Raw genomic sequence first — 16,715 nt, forward strand, 5'->3', positions numbered from 1 at the left:
GGGCACAAATTAATACCCTTCTAAAAATAGAATCCCCAAGTGCACATTCCTAAACATTCTTCTTTGTGTACACACAGAGAACAATTCTTCTAATTTTCAACATCAAGGAATTATGGGAAGTTGACCCAATGGCAACATCTTGAAGTGAAAATCACATTAGAGTTTTATGAAATTTGAAAAATAAAAAAACACTGCATTTTCATTTACTTGCATGTGTCATACCAAGAAGATTCTATGACTGGAGTTCCAACAGGCAACAAATTTATTCAAGCAGCTGTTCATTTCTAAAGAAGCACAAAAGAAAGAACGGCAATAAGGACCTTTTGATGTCCGCCTTCGAAGCCGCCAGTTTCAGTGAAGAAAGCAGAGGGGTAAAATTTTACGAATATCCATTTGTATCAATTTTCCATCTTTCATATTAATAAACAAACTAAAATTTGAATGCATGACAAAACATCAATAACCAAGCGCTATTACGACGAGATATTTGCCCAGATTATATCAATTAACCTGTAATTAGTGAAAAAAGAAAGAATTTGACCTTTCCTGAATCCAGATTTTAACACTTTTCCGATCGTTTGCGGCGAATGAAAATTTCAAATGTGGTCTGTAGAATATTGTTGTTCATTACTGTATATGCCAGATGAGTGCCCGCACATGCCCAGTCGAGCAAATTTGAGTCATATTTCAAGACATATTGCTTAGTTTATATCTTGAGCTCCAAACAAAAGAGTTCTTACTAAAATAAAATTGTGTTTTGATATTTGAATTTCTTACACAAAAGATGGTACAAAAATTCTTTAAAACTTTGAGTCATATTAGGGGGGAATCAAAATAAAATAATCACCCAAAAGAAAAAAAAATGGAGGATATTCAGGGGCAGTTTGTGGTGAAATATGGGTGAATTCGCCCCTTGCTCTGGATTATTCCAATGCTCCATTCGACTATGTTTGGTCCAAAGGTATAAAATGAGAAAATGAGTGTATAAAATTAGATATATCCGTTGATTGATATGGTGTTTTTTTTCAGTTTTTCCACAGGTCATTGCATTAGTCAGATTAAAATACCAGTGAAATTATTTCCTTTTGACTTAACTTTATCAAAGTACGAGATCAAAACAAGCAACACCTGTATGAATATTATAATCACAACTACATGTTGATCTACAATGCAAAACTATTTCCTGTTCAATAACAGAGGCGTTGTGTAAATATTAATTATCAAAGACAAATGCAAATATTGAATACTATGATTATATCCACGTTTATGAAGATTTCTTAAACTAAAAAAGGCATTTATTGTGTAAAGTATGTCTGGCCCCTTTTTGTAGAATCTTGATTAAATAATTTTGGTCTGTTTTCTACATATTCTTCAAACAAAAATTTGTAATGCTCTCAAAACTACCATGGCTTGAGCAGTTCATAAAGTGAAACAAGAATTGGGGGTGGGGGGTTGCACATGTATACAAGATGGTTTAAATGTATCAGTAGATACCGGTAATGGAATTACCAGAAAAAGTAGCTGAAACAACTTTTGCCTAAAGCAGTACACGTATGAAGGCGGCCTATTCAATACGTGATACAGCATGGAGATATCCATATAAGATATTCATGTAGTCCTACATGTTTAGAATATCCACCATGTTCTACATAAGCACCAACCCAAGCCAATACAAATATTTAAACAACCCATATCCAACCAGTGACTCATATTCAATACAACAATGTGAATCCTATCTCACTCAAATAGACCAAAATTGAAGTGCCTGTCTGGCCTTGCAGACTGTCTGTGAGACCCAAAAGGACTTAACAATAGAGCTACATGTAGCATCCTCGTTGTCCTCACAAGATGGAAAGCATTGTGTGCTGGTCACTCAAAATATCAAAAATTTGATAAAACTTATGTTTCCTTGAAATGTTGAGATGATCTGCTTTTACAATTTCAATTTAATTGGTAAACAGGATTATTCCTATAATTGTCAATATACAATAGTGTACGTGCTGCAATTTAGGCTCTACAGTACCCGGGGGGCCAGTCAAATGTATTGCTGTACACATGCGTTACCAAATTATTTCCAAACAACCCCTAAACAAGTTTTTCTCTGTGTTCAAAATAACCCCCTAAACAATTTTTTCGCAGGCTTTATTTATACATTCTTGCTTTGACCCCCAAACAATTTGTCGCCAGAATATGATCCCGGGGAAAAAGCATACCCTATATAAAACACGTTTGGCATGTCTTTAAAAAAAAAGCTTTGGAAAAAAATAATACCCTAAATACTTTTGACCCTGCGATTGACCATTGACCAGTCTTTTAAAACTACCCCCTTTTTTTAATTGGTGTTTTTGATACCCTTAACGAAAATCCTCAGGTCAAAACTCATACTAGGGCAATGTTCTACTAGGCCATCTGCCAGTTTGTACAAGGCCTATTTACCTATTTTGTAAAAAAATTAAAAGCAATGCATGACGGGTCACTATTAAAGTACAATGTAGATTTTACTAGGGTCAGTCAGACTACACTTTTTTGGGGGAGAGGGTCCTTTAACCCATGGCACATCTTGGGGGTTCACGCCTCTCCCCCCACCCCCCCCCCCCCCCCTTCTGCCAAGTCTTGCCTAGCCTGTGTACTCTTATAACATTTTAGGAAGGTCCAAAATACTTTGTCTGGTTCAGACATGAATGAATCCAAGCAACATTTTAGGGCCTATAATAGAGTATTTTTAGGCCCAAGCAAATTCTCACAATTTACAGGCATTTCTTTAATATCGCACAGGTGTGAAAGCATCTATTGTAAATCTTGAAAGATCATGATCCTCGGGTAACCAGCTAAAATTAGACAGGTTAATCTTAAAATAACAATAGGCGGTGCTGCACCAGCCCAAGTTTGCTCAATCTCGAGATTTTAGCCCGATCGGCCCTCTTCGCAATTAATCTCGAGATTCAAGAAACCCCGTCTCCACCATCGCAAGAAGAGCGATTCCTGCTCGAGCGAGGAATCGATGCAATATGGTCTGACGCCGTAAATAAATAATCCTGAGTGTGTCTGCACCTGTGAATTAGCACGATAATTCGTAAAATAGCACGCTATTCTGCAAATAATCCCAAGTTGAATTGGGATTGCAATCTCGAGATTAATCCTACGAACTAGCGCGATAATTGCGTCTCCATTACAAATAATCTCGAGATTGTACAGATCGGGATAATTTACCGGATCAGAAATAGCGTGCTAATTTGAAACCTCGGGCTGGTGCAGACGGCCCTAATGTGTTTTGATTTAACACTTCTTGAAACTTTCACATGAGTCCATCCCTCTCTTGAAAAGAATTCTGAAGATGATATTGACTTTGAGAACAGAAGCTTTGGGTGACACAGTGACCTATGACGCTTCAAGATCTGCAGGAGAACTACTAAATATAGCAGGAGGTCAGATTCACGGTTTCAATGTGTTTTGGATGATGGTTTCCTCAAGTGTCTACTAAAAATACACTCCTAAGGTTTGGAGAATTTGAAGGTTTCGGAAAGGTTACAAGAGATGTGCCTTGTAGTTCCTTTGGTTGTATGCATCAATAATGTAGGTCCCCTTGTAATGGAGGTTATCTGGAGGAAGAAATATGGCATCTTGTTTGGCTTCTAGTCAAGTCTCATCTAAGCTTTGTTACATGTATGTTGTCGAAACGAAAATTAACTTGTCTTTTTGCAAGTAACATTGATTTTTTTTTTGTAGAAGAATAAATTTAATGAACATGTATTAACTGAGTGGACTTTAATGTAAATGAAGGTTAATGTCACATCTAATCTTGGATAATTCCTTGAAGTTCTGTCCCCTGTTTCTTGTAAAGTAGTTGACTATTTTTCAGGATAAATAGAGACATACTGTATACCCAATCTCCTGTTTGAATTTGTAGCCTTGATAATTGCATTTGATTATTTGGTCATTTCACATAGCATTGCCTCAGACGAAGTGGGTATCAAACTTGATGAAAGTAACCTTCAGGTTTCAATCTCTATCTCCTCCTAGTATAAATGATCTGATGGAGCAGATGGTTAACATTAAAATGGGGTTTCCCCTACCAAAGTGGCCATGATCCACTTTCACCTGGGTCATTCATTTAACCCATTAAAGACAGAGACAGCATATGCGTGCTGGATTCAATGGAAAATGCATGTTATAGCAAAATAATTCAGTCTCCAACAGATTACCCAAAGAGGATGGATAGTTCCACACAAAGACATATCTACAAAACAAGAAAATGACCTACAGACACATAATGTAAGAGACTGTTTCAAGTTTCAACCATCTACAGTTGGGTTTGAAGTTGAACCCAAAGTCTTTGCCCAACTAGTATAGACCTAAATACATTTGTATATTTGAAAATAAGTCACACATTGCCGTACCCAAGTTACAGTCAGAACAGATAGTTTGCGGACCTAAAACATCAAGAGTGGCTAGAACCCACGAGCCTTTGGCCGAGGGTCAAGAGACTTTAGACCAATGTGCCCCTTGACAAGCCACTTCTCTTATGGTTTATTACCTTCATTTCATGTTATCACCTTATATTACACATAATTTGCTTTAATATGAACTGGTTGCAAGTGAGACCAACCTCAACAACTTCCTTTCACACTTCCCTATGAAATTCAACAACTTCCTTCAAAACATTACAGAGTAGATGTCACAAACTCTATCATCTCTGGGATTTCTGAAATGTAATGGGCAATTTACAGTTTGAACAAGATTTTTTTTTGTGCATTTTTTGTTTTCATTTTTGTTTTTTTACAGCATTTGACTCATTTGCACCAAAGAAATTAAGAGACAATCTGTGTTTTACAACATCAAATCTATACATGTAGGCCTACAGTATGATTGTGATCAAATGACCAAAATGGAGTTTTATCGGTAAATATTTACATTGGTTAATGAATCACCAATATTGAGAAGCACAAAGGCATATCACTTTATCAAATCTTTCCATCTTTTGTTTCCCTTCTTTCTATGTTGATATCTTTCAAAATTCTAGGACTTTTTTTTTAATAATCCAACAGTGGATAAGGGATCCAGCCGTTCTTCTTATGGAGAAAAAGTCATAAATTACTCATTTCTACCAGCTTTCAAACAGCAAGCATTACCACCATTTTCATTATTGATTAGACTACAGCAGTATGCTTTTTCTTGGGAACCAGATGCAAGGCATAGTACACTTTTGTTTCCATTCTTCCAGATCTACTTTTAGCACCTGGGTGGAGAGTGGCAAATTGTATTTATCATCTTGTCAAAAGAAGTGATGGCTCAGAGGAATGGATTCTCTCTGATTGTATTATACGGTGAAAGTAAGCAATTGTTGCAATGTCGCGCCACCCCTATACCATAATGCATACCCTGGAAAAAAATTTGAGCTCAGATTATCAGTAGGCCTATACTTATTTAGATCTATTCAGCTGGCCCAGGTGCGTGTAAATACAAGAAATGAGTAATTCCTCAGGAATTCCAATGAAGAATGGACGCAATTTTTTTTCTGGCTTCTTGGCTACAAGATTTGTTTGCCTTGATTGATTACAATATAGCAAGTCTGCTTTACTTTAATATACATAGCCCCAATGAATTACCAAAAAATACCTGTAATCCTTTTAAATACATGTACACACTTGTACATGTAGCTAGATAAATTCCAGTTGTGGGAACGATCTCAAAATGACTTTTTACAGAATTTAATATAATGATCACCAAAGTGTCTGTTTGTATGAATAAAAAATATGTGCCAAAGGATTCTGGAAGAAATTGTGTAATTGCTGAAAAATAAGCAAAATAAGCGCGGATTCGGTCACTTCCGTCGGGTCTTTATTCCAGCAATAATAATACACTGTCCCACGTGTGCCTATCTGTGTTGGCGATCTTCAGTGTGATAGTTTTTTAGCTAGATATTATGATTTCACAAAGTTCAGTTTATGCAACTGTACCAGATCTAGATCCACGATGATATATCAATACTTTACCTTGGTTTTACAGACTTTGTCACGAAATCAGTGTTTTACTGCAACTACGTTCATTTAGCTTTAATACACCTTTGTAATACAAGTACATACATGTACATGTATACTTTCAAAGATTGAAGTCTTTTATAGATAATGGTAATGTCTTTTCTTCAGCTACATGTACGGTAAACCAAAAGATTAATTACTCTATAATCTCTAGATTCAAATACTCTGGTTGAATTGTAATGGAATGGATGGTAAATTTTCAACAGCAACCATTGATGTTATCAACAAATGTCAAGATGTTTGGTCTTATGATTGTTTACACAGAAAATCTATATGAAAGGTCACAAATAAAACTAAACCAATGAACTAGTATTAGTATAGGTCTAATATAAACCTGTATAAACAGTGTTCAAAAGAACTTAGAGAGGGGTAGACTGGTGGCTAGAGAAAACGACAATGGCTAGGAATATCAAGGGTGTCTTCCTACGCTGCCACAGACCCATCCTCGTTGCATGAATTCAGGGTCCAAAGTCTAGGGTCTATCCTTGTAAAGTACATCTGATGACAATACAAAAACCTTGGGACCCCCTTAGGAGGCTTCAACGATGAATATGATCATGGCTCTTTATAGTATCAAAATATCAATCAATTTGGGGAAAAGGTTTCTAAAGGGGAGAAAATTAGAATTATTAAATGCACATCATGATCTACAGTTGTGGTACATGTACATGATGTAGGTCCCAAGAATCACAATAGTTTTTGTGTACAATTTTATCCCCCCCAAAAGTGTATAATCTACAACACATACATGTACATGTAGCATACACTGTATGTATGTATCCCAAATAAGTTTATTTGCTTGTGCCTGTTATCTGGAAAATAGACTTTTTGTCATTTTTTTTTTTTTGGGGGGGGGGGTTCATGTCTGTAATGTGTCAGGCAAGTTTATCTTGTTTCAACCCGAAAAATATTGTTCTTTAATCTTACACATTTTCTGGTCAAACTTCTACAGTTGGGTAGAGGCAGTAGCAATTACATCATTTGTCGACCTTTATATTTTTTATGTACATTTCTTTTACAAAGACACAGAGATGTTCAGTATACTTATTTTCAATACTGTAGCTTTGTAATTCAAAGAGGCGCTGAGATCCCTTCTCCAATGAACTATACAAATACAGAAATACCCATCTATTCTCTACAGTAGGATTGTTGAGGGACACTAAACTGACACGAGAGAACTGTTGGTAAATATTTGTGATGCAATCTCATCCTAATGAAGGGCTCGGGATAATGAGGAGATGGACACCAGATAAGAATTTGTTGACTGAAATTTATTCAAAGGATAGACACCTCCTACAAAGTACAATGAAGGCCTGCATGTGTACATGTACACACGTATAGGATACATACATGTACAGTCGTCAAGGTACATGTAGGTACCTACAAAAATGAGATATACAGTGTAATGTAGCCTATAGACATGTAAGCTGCAATCTTTCAATACTTTGCTTCTTGTAATACGCCTACATGTACATGTACATGTAACTCTTTCATTACTCCTAAAAGAGATGACTATATATGCAATAAAAATTACTGAAAAAAAAAATTAATTGAAAGTTGATGTTGCATTGACTGGAGGCAATTACAACGCAAAAGAGACTCTAAAACAGGCCGTCATCCATTTCAGCAAAGTATTTCTTACACACCCCATTCCTTCCTACAAAGTATGTATAAAATAAAACTCATCTGCGATATGCTTTAGGGTGGGCTTTGAGGGAAAACATAACACTTATTAAAGTTGAACACTCTACCAAAATTAACAAGTTTTGCATTTTCATTAATGCACCATCATATGGGGACAGACAAAAATAGAAACAATGTAATGTAGACACACCCTCCATTTACATTGTGAAAAACCCTTGATACTCCAGACTATTTATAATTATTGATAATGACATTACAATTTCTGTATGGATATAAATTTCAGGCTGGCTTGAAATATAAGTGTTGAATAGATGGAGCTTGGAACCTGTGAATAAAAATGTTTGTATTCATGCATTTAATGCATTCAAGGATAAAATTCCCAATCAGAAATTACATTGTGCAATACACAATGCTGCAAAAGAAAAATTTGTATGAGTGACTCATAAAAAATAAGAGAATGTTCATAACATTTACTACCATAGTCCAATGCAGAAACAGTGAATATTGATCACAGAAAATGTACAATGTATGGCATGAATGTTTACATTGTACAAAAATGTCTAATATCAGCCAATTTTTCACTTTCCACCCTCAATCCATTAACATTGTCTAAAAAATGTACACCCCCATAACAAACACATCCCGGGGGGGCCACTTCCATTGACGAGTGGATACCATGCGCGACCACGGGGTCTCGAAAAGCACCCTAAACACGTATTTTCCATGTTCTGAAAATGCACCCCTTAACAAGTATTGGCGTCTGAAACCCTACCCTTAACAAGTATTGGAAACAAAACTATACTCTTGGCAAGTATTTCCTGAAATGAACCCCTAAACAAGTATATTTTATTGTTGTGTCACGGGTCCGTCGGTCGTCGGTTTTACCTAATTTACACACCATTTTGGTTTAGTAAGGTCCCACCTTCCTCACCTCGCGCAATTCGGGACTCTAAACACGTAGTGTTGGGGCAAAAAGGACATCCTTTATACAACATTTTAATTTTGTTTTATCATCCCCGCAAATGTGACCCTAAACACGTAGCTTTCCTAGCGAAATAGATACCCTTTTTTCATTATTTTTGTGTTTTTGACACCCTTATCACGTTACGTACGTAACGTGCCCTATCTTGAAAAAGACATCCTTTTTACATGTTTTCTTGGTCGCGCATGGTATCCACTCGTCAATGTAAGTGGCCCCCCCACATTCATGTTCATACACGTGTACCCTGTAGTCTACATACATGTACAATATTTAATACCTGCTAAAATGAATGCATGTTTGTAACATAATTGACATTGAATAAAAATTAGTATTTCCCAGCCTCACTATAAAAGTAAAACACCCCATCGCAGACGCTTTAAATCAATATTATAGCCAAACAAATGTCAAGTGTATTACCACTGTTATCATTGAGTGGAATGTCTGGAATTTTTCATGGCCCAAAACTCCATTGATTTTTTCTCTTCGAAAAATCTACATATGGAAATTTCTAGAGCATTTATGATTGATTGTTAAGTGGTATACTGTACTCTACAATATACATGTACAATCAATAAACTGGGTTTTTTGCTGTTTGGGGGTTTTGTCTTTGGTTCCCCCAGTCCCAGATCAGTATCAAACCAATAATAAATTGAATAGTGATACTAAATACTAGTAGTCGTTTGGCCCTGTTTGATTTATCTGTACATTGCATTATTGTTAATATTGTACATGTAGGCCTACGGGTATGGAACAGATTTCAATGTTGTATAGTATAATTACATACATGTATGAAAAAATTTCCATTCAAATTATTAAAATGAATAGTGGACCACTGGTATATGAATATAATGTATAGAAATTATGTGGAGGGATGAGGGTCACAAAGTGTGCCACACTCTAAATTTAATCTTGACTCCCACCCTCCCCCCCAAAAAAAAAAAAACACCCACTAACACCCAAAGTTTATGGGTACATGAAGATTTGTATACGTGTACACATGCAGAACAAGTAGAATCGTTCCCTTTACCAATCTATTCACATGTTCATGTACACATGTATGCTGTACAATATGTATAATGGGTGATATCAATTTGCCACTTCATTTCTCACATAACAATAAACTTGAGAAGCATTGAAAAGTAAAGGATTTTCAGGTCCAGTTGCTTCTTTGAACGCTATTCTTGAAAACAGATTAAATAAAGAGGTAACCCCTTACGAGTACTTCTAACCTGTTTGTGTGCAGTTCTGTACACAAGCCACATGATACCATTGTATTATATATACACTGTGTATTAGCCTCCTAGAGAACATAGAGTGGTAGAGTTTGGTAAGTTCTTGCCTCAATTCTACGATAACTTTAATAATTAATGTAAATGAGAATCAAATGTGAATTCATTCATCTCTTTTGATTCCAGAAATATCAGTAAAATCCAATCCAAAGTTAAGATATGAAATTTATTTCCCACTAGGCATTCGGAAATAATTTTGAAAAAGTACCGGTATAGTTTATTTCCAATCTGGCAATGTCAGGAAAATTATTTCAAAGTTACATTCATTTTTGCTATAGGCCTATAAGCTATAGTAGGCTTCTGGTACGTCCTCCGGGGAAAACCTGTTTCAACTACATGTACATACAAGTACAGGTACATATACAGTATGTATGCAAATCTCTATCGAGTCAATGAAATGTCTTTATGAAGTCCTTACAATGTATTTTCCATCATAACTTTGACTCTGTATAATCATTTCAGAACTGACAAATCTCAAACATAATTCTTGGATTAACCTTGGGGGCAATAATGGTAGGTTGGATGAGCCAAACCAGAGACCTAAAGTCTACCCCAGGTCTTAATCTAATCCCTTCATGTAAACCAACGAGATTTTGATTGATGGCCGGTTATGATTGAACGACACACTCTTTAAAGGTAAAATGTAAAATAAACTGTAAGTACAACTGTACCCTAGGCAAAAATAAATAATTTTTTTAATTTCAGGGGAGCTACATGTACTTTTCACAGCCTAATGCCTAAATCTGCAACATTGGAAAATTCGAACACTACATGTCCAGTGGATGTGGATTTTTCTGGGTTTTTTTTTTCCCAGTGCTCTTTTGAGCATTTTAGGGGCAATATCAACCTGAGCACCTGTGTAAAATTTTCCCTGATGTACCTGTTTAGTGTATATGATGTCTTTGTAGGCCTACATCACTCTTCCATTTTCCCTGTTTAAAGTTCTATTTAGGGCCTACATGTAGATATTCTAAATGTATTAAAATTTACTAATCACATGAATAACATGAAGAAAAAAAAATCAAATGAAATAATCAACATTTAGGCCTACATGTACATGTTATGTACAAGCAGCATTAGCCTACATGTATGCAACATGCTACACATTGCGCCCAAATTTCTGAACCCCTCCTCCCTCAAAAAATAAAAAAAATAAAATAATAATACTAATAATAATAACAAAAAGAAAATAAAATCTCCCAAACTTGTTTCATTTACAGGTATTTCTGATTTCTTTTTATGTATGCTCATGTCAGCAGAAAGAAAAACACTATTGGGCATTGACATCATTTTCCACTGGGGTAAATTCTATTGAAGAGTGCCTATAAAGTTGTTTTGTGCACTAGGATAATTTCATTCCATGTTGGAGTGTATGGTGTACAGGGTTTTCTTTGACATAGAAAAAAACCTTAGTGCATTGTACTATTGTATAGTATACTGGATGGGGTAGTCGGAACAATAATAACCTCAGCTTCTATACAAAACTAAATTGGCAACCAGACCTACATGTATACATTGTATGAATAGCGAAACGACAGTACGGCATTATCCCCATCAGTAAATATCTCAGTGGTATAAAATTGAGCAACATTGTGTATCACACCAAGCAGTTGTGCAAATGACAACTTTTGGCACCACCCTCATACATTCTCATCCTGCTCCTCTGCTACTCTCGGTCCTTTCCTAAACTCTATACAAGAGAGGCCTCAATAGGCTGTATGGGAAACTGATGACCCACTGAGGTCAAGGTTCAAATGGGGTCATCTCTGGCAGCCCCTGCGGGTGTTTCCTTACACAGCTGATGTTTCAGATGATCAGTGCTCGGTACATAGGCAGCATGCTGAGTGCGACGACAATGTAGGCCTACTGTGTTATGTACAAGTATACCAGTATAGGCTTCACAATATGTTCAGCATTAATACTGTAATCCACTTAAACATGACATAATTCAAAACTTGATTGAAACCTACTGTACATGTCCATTTTAATGCGCAACCAAATAAAGAATTGTGAAAATAGAAAAGCCAGGTGAGTTGTCACACTATTTAAAATAATAAGACATAAAATAAATTATATAGGCCTATTATTAATTCTGGATAGATAAAAAGAAATAGAGGAATGGGATTATTGTCTCTTTCCCATGTAATTTGGGGAATTTGGGTATAGGCCTACAGTGTATATTTTATGCCTGCTTTGTAATATACATGTACATTTAAGCTTAATACATGTTGATGTAGTAATCATTTATCCAAATTATGCAATATCACTTTGAATGAAGGCCTTAATGTAGGCCGCAGTTACCAATAATAAAGTATTTATTCATTGTAGAACAACAATCTGAGACAATTGCACATGAATGTTCATGGATTTTTGAAGTGCTGCCGTACTGTATACATGACGCACTGTAACTCACTATCAAACTCGAGTGTGCATTCCATCTGTACTGTGTCATACACCTTCAGACTTCAAAACAATTACCTTGATATGATTTGAAGGAAAGCAATAATATCAGATCAAGGTAATAGGTGGAGCGCAATCATAGCTTAATAATTGCATTTTTATTAACATAAGTGAATTTGCGTTCAATGCTAGTCCAATGTCATAAGAGTTGGGAAGGACTGGCCAATGTTAAGTTGATAACTTTTCTGCATTGATGAAAAATATATATACACAGCTATACATGTATGTACAATATGCACTGTGTACATGTACAACTTCGCTGTAAATTTACATACCATGTACCATGTTGTAGGCCCTACACTGTACATCTGAATGCACTTGTACAATTGTGATTTGATGCTTACTGGGTAATTCAAACAATGAAATCTCACCCTTTCATATCCGTGAACTATTGGAAGGTAACCACAACTTCAAATTTTCAAAACAGGAAGTGGGGCATAATCACAATCATCATAATTATACTGTACACCTTGACCAAAAATAAAAGACAACCTGTGATCATGTGATGTATTATATTGACAAATAAAGCCTGTATGTATAGTACAATATGTTAAAAATAATCGCTGATCATCAAATAAGTAAAATGTAGGAGTGGAAAATTTAAATGGATATGAAGGAATACAGCCCCCCCCCCCCCAAATCTGGTATTACCGCTGGGCTCAATAAAAAGAACTGAAAATAGTCCCTACAAAATAAAGATTTTGGAAATAAAATGAATCATTGAGTAGAAGAAATTTGTAACCAGTTGTCTCACGAACCAGTTGTCTCACGACATCGTGAGACAACTGGTGATTTCTTCTACTCAATCCTTCACCACGATGAACCTCTTCCACATCATCAAAATGAATCATTTTTGTCTTCAACACGATAATGCTTTAAGAATTAATATAAGACACCTGCTTTAAGAATTAATATAAGACACCTCAAGGGGAACCCCTAAAGAATATGAAACTATTGTAATCAAAAGTTCAAATTATCTAGAGAATAGAAGGAATTTAAAGGATGATAATTTCAGAGTAGAGTACCATACACACAACATTTTAAAGCTTTACACTATATGCTATATACAGTCAGATTACAAAAAAAAAGTGTGTACATGTATACACACAATAACACTTTATCAAAGAACCAAAGAACCTTTGATCATCAATGTTGATTGTTCATGGGTCCATAAAGAACTACCTTAAACTAATGAAGTCACCTTGTTAACCTATTGACCTCTGAAACAGGGTCCCTATACAAAGAAGAGGACTTATATAGTACATGTAGGTTGTAGTCAATGGATCATTTTACAAGACAATGGTTGAGTGGGTGACCTAATAAACATTACATGACAGTATCCTTAAGTTCAGGGTTCTGAGTCAGGTAACTTTTGTATTATTTCTGTAGAGTACTGAGTTTGTACATGAAGCATGTAGAGGACAATTCCGATCCGCACATGTTATAAATTTATGGATATTGATGGGGGTAGGGAGGGGTGGAGTCTTTGTGGACTTGACACATGACTGGTGGCTACACTGGGCATACAGTTGAAGTGCATTGTGCAAATAATGCATTTTAGGCATATGGTCCCTTTACATGAACTACATTCAGTGAAGACTGAAGCTCATATAAATTGAAAAGAATTAAATAATACAAATCTTATCTTTTTCCACAATGAAAAGAAAAGGATTATGGTAAGAGGCTCAGATAAAGCTATAAAACTAAACCTTGCAATTAAATCTTGTAAACACATGTAATTCTCTGTGTACATGTACAATGTATGTCATTCGTGTCTCTAATGTTATCACCATATTATTATCATTATTATTATTATCATTATTATTTATATACTGCGCTTTTCCCAGAATGGCCCAAAGCGCTTACAACAAGAAAAAGAAATAGTTACAACTATAAAAATGAAACCTTACAATCCTAAAAATCTGGATTGGAAAAAAGAAAGGTTTTAAGTCCCTTTTTAAATAAAGCAACAGATGGTGATAGTCTAAGAGTAAAAGGCAAGCGATTCCAATATTTTGAAGCGGTTATGGTAAAAGTCCTATCTCAAGCCAGTTTCCTAGTGATTTTATATGTGAGACGGAATGGGTCACTGGAGGCTTGTACATTCCTGCGAGGGGTGTATAGGGTCAAACAATCACGCAGATATAAAGGTGCCTGCTTATTAAGAGACTTAAAAACTAACAAAAGTAACTTAAAAACTATACGATGTTGTATGGGAAGCCAGTGTAACAATTCAAGGAGTGGTTTAGACATACTATACATTTTAAGTCTCAATATCATCACTGCTCATTCCAAACAGGTTATCATCACTCCATTTAAACACAAGTAAAATGTTTTCTTGTGGTCAAACTGAATTACTGAACCTATTTTATTTCACTTTGATAATCATTAGGTGGTTTCAAACTGCCTCGATCACAACACAAGAATCCCCGTTAAATTACAAGAACATTTACATGCTCAAAAATACCAGATAATTATTCCCGCATTCAGACCGCCCCGAAACACACTCTTAGTTTGGGGAAATTTCTCGAAGTTATGACTTATGAGCATGCGCAGTACTGTCTGGTAGCAGACGAAGAAGCCAATATTCTAATATCTACAAAATAGATCAAATTAATGTCTATAGATTTTATTAGGTGGAATCATTAGATTTTAAAAAACATTTAATTCCAGGATCAAGACAGACATGACAGTAAATAATCAATTGAAATATTTTCTCTTGAATATAATCTACAGTGAGTTCTATCTTAAGATAGATCTACTTTCATCTTTAACTTAATACGTATAACGTTATGTCGTTAGCAATAGCATGTAACTCAGTTTCAGCAGATTACCTCTTTAACTTTTTTTAAAGTCTGACATAAGACTTCACATTTTCTTTTCATTTTCCGGTGACCAGCGAATCCTTACCTTACATTGAATTAAATTCAATTTAAGAATTATAAATACAAATTCCATTTGGCAAAATTTTAGTTTAAATGGCAATAAGTAAAAATAATTACCTTGACTTCGAATGTCTTGTCCGTGCCATCTAAAAACATAACTCGACAGACGAGGACATTCTTGTTGCGTGAGGGCACATGAACCTCTGTTCCTCGCCCGGACCTTCCCGGTGTGTCGTGTTTGCGATAGCGTCGCGAGAAGCGTTTGGACAGAAATCGCATCATTTTGACACCGAATTCTAATCAGAACACTGCGTATTCGTAAAACATAGAATTTATGAAGTTTTAAATATCTTCTGGTCGGTGTAATCACTCACGATAATCCAGGGAAAAGGTGAATTTGTGCTTTTTAGGTCAATCCCTTACGCCCCTGTCACTCTATTGTCTTGAATGAAGTTGACATTCCTATTGAAATTGTGTGACTGCGCATGCGCAAAGCTATCAGCGAGCTCGCGCTATCGAGCTACATAGCGCCTCGCGTCACTGTTTTCCCCCTTTTCTTTCTTTAGTTTGGGACATATTAACAAATACTTAGTCTCAGATCTAACTTTGTGTTTCCATAAATAGCCTGAGGGGACTCACTTTTGCATCTTGATGTCCCCCATTACGAGAAAACGCCATTTTGGTCCCCTAAATTTTTAATAGTAATTTTCAACAAAAAAGATGATTATGAATTTAGGGCCAACAATATAAGCATGCATGCCACCCCATGCCACAAAGTGGGTTCCTTGTTAATGGAAATACCCAATTGCATAATGATGTAGGGATCTACATAAAATTGATGAAGGGTGGATAAGGTGAAAGAATAGGAAGAGGAGAAGGAGAAGAAGATCGAAAAAGAAGAAGAAGAAGAAAGAAAGAAGATTAGAAATGAGATGAAATTCCTCCACTTCATTATACTCGATGAGGATAAGACAAGTCTACATGCCACTGTAATTTGCACAAACGTTCCCACTCAAAAAAATAATGCTCTGTTCTAAGACTTTTTTTGGGGGGGAACGTATTTGTAGGCAAAACTAAAAAGGGACAACTGCCTACAGAAAACCACCGATCTTAGAATTGCATGGAGTAAAGTTTAAAAGAAGTTTATTTATTTATATATTTTTTAAACAGAAATCGAATCATCCAATATCTCTTTTCTTATATACTGACTGGACGGGTTGGGAAAATGAAATATTACAGTTTGTATGTCAATCCTATCCTCCTATATATTCCCTCATATTGGGGATATTATCAAATTGAAATTTGTCAGCAATTTCAATTGTCGTGACATCATTTTGTCGATAGATGGCAGCAATGCACTATGATTGCGTATGATTGCATGTACAGTGTGGAGTGAGCCTTGGTCGAGTGGTCTGAG

At 35.7% G+C, this 16,715-nt stretch overlaps 1 protein-coding gene across 1 annotated transcript in view; it reads right to left on the reverse strand.

Annotated features, from left to right (window-relative positions):
- LOC129274307 (protein 4.1-like) overlaps positions 1-15,976 on the reverse strand; it is a 66,250-nt gene extending 50,274 nt beyond the window's left edge. The window contains exon 1 of the mRNA XM_064108271.1: positions 15,938-15,976. Within this exon, the coding sequence (XP_063964341.1) occupies positions 15,938-15,976 (39 nt within the window). The remainder of the gene's footprint in view (positions 1-15,937) is intronic.
- Positions 15,977-16,715: the final 739 nt, after the last annotated feature.

Source organism: Lytechinus pictus, chromosome 13 (assembly GCF_037042905.1).
Source record: "Lytechinus pictus isolate F3 Inbred chromosome 13, Lp3.0, whole genome shotgun sequence".
NCBI lineage: Eukaryota > Metazoa > Echinodermata > Echinoidea > Temnopleuroida > Toxopneustidae > Lytechinus > Lytechinus pictus.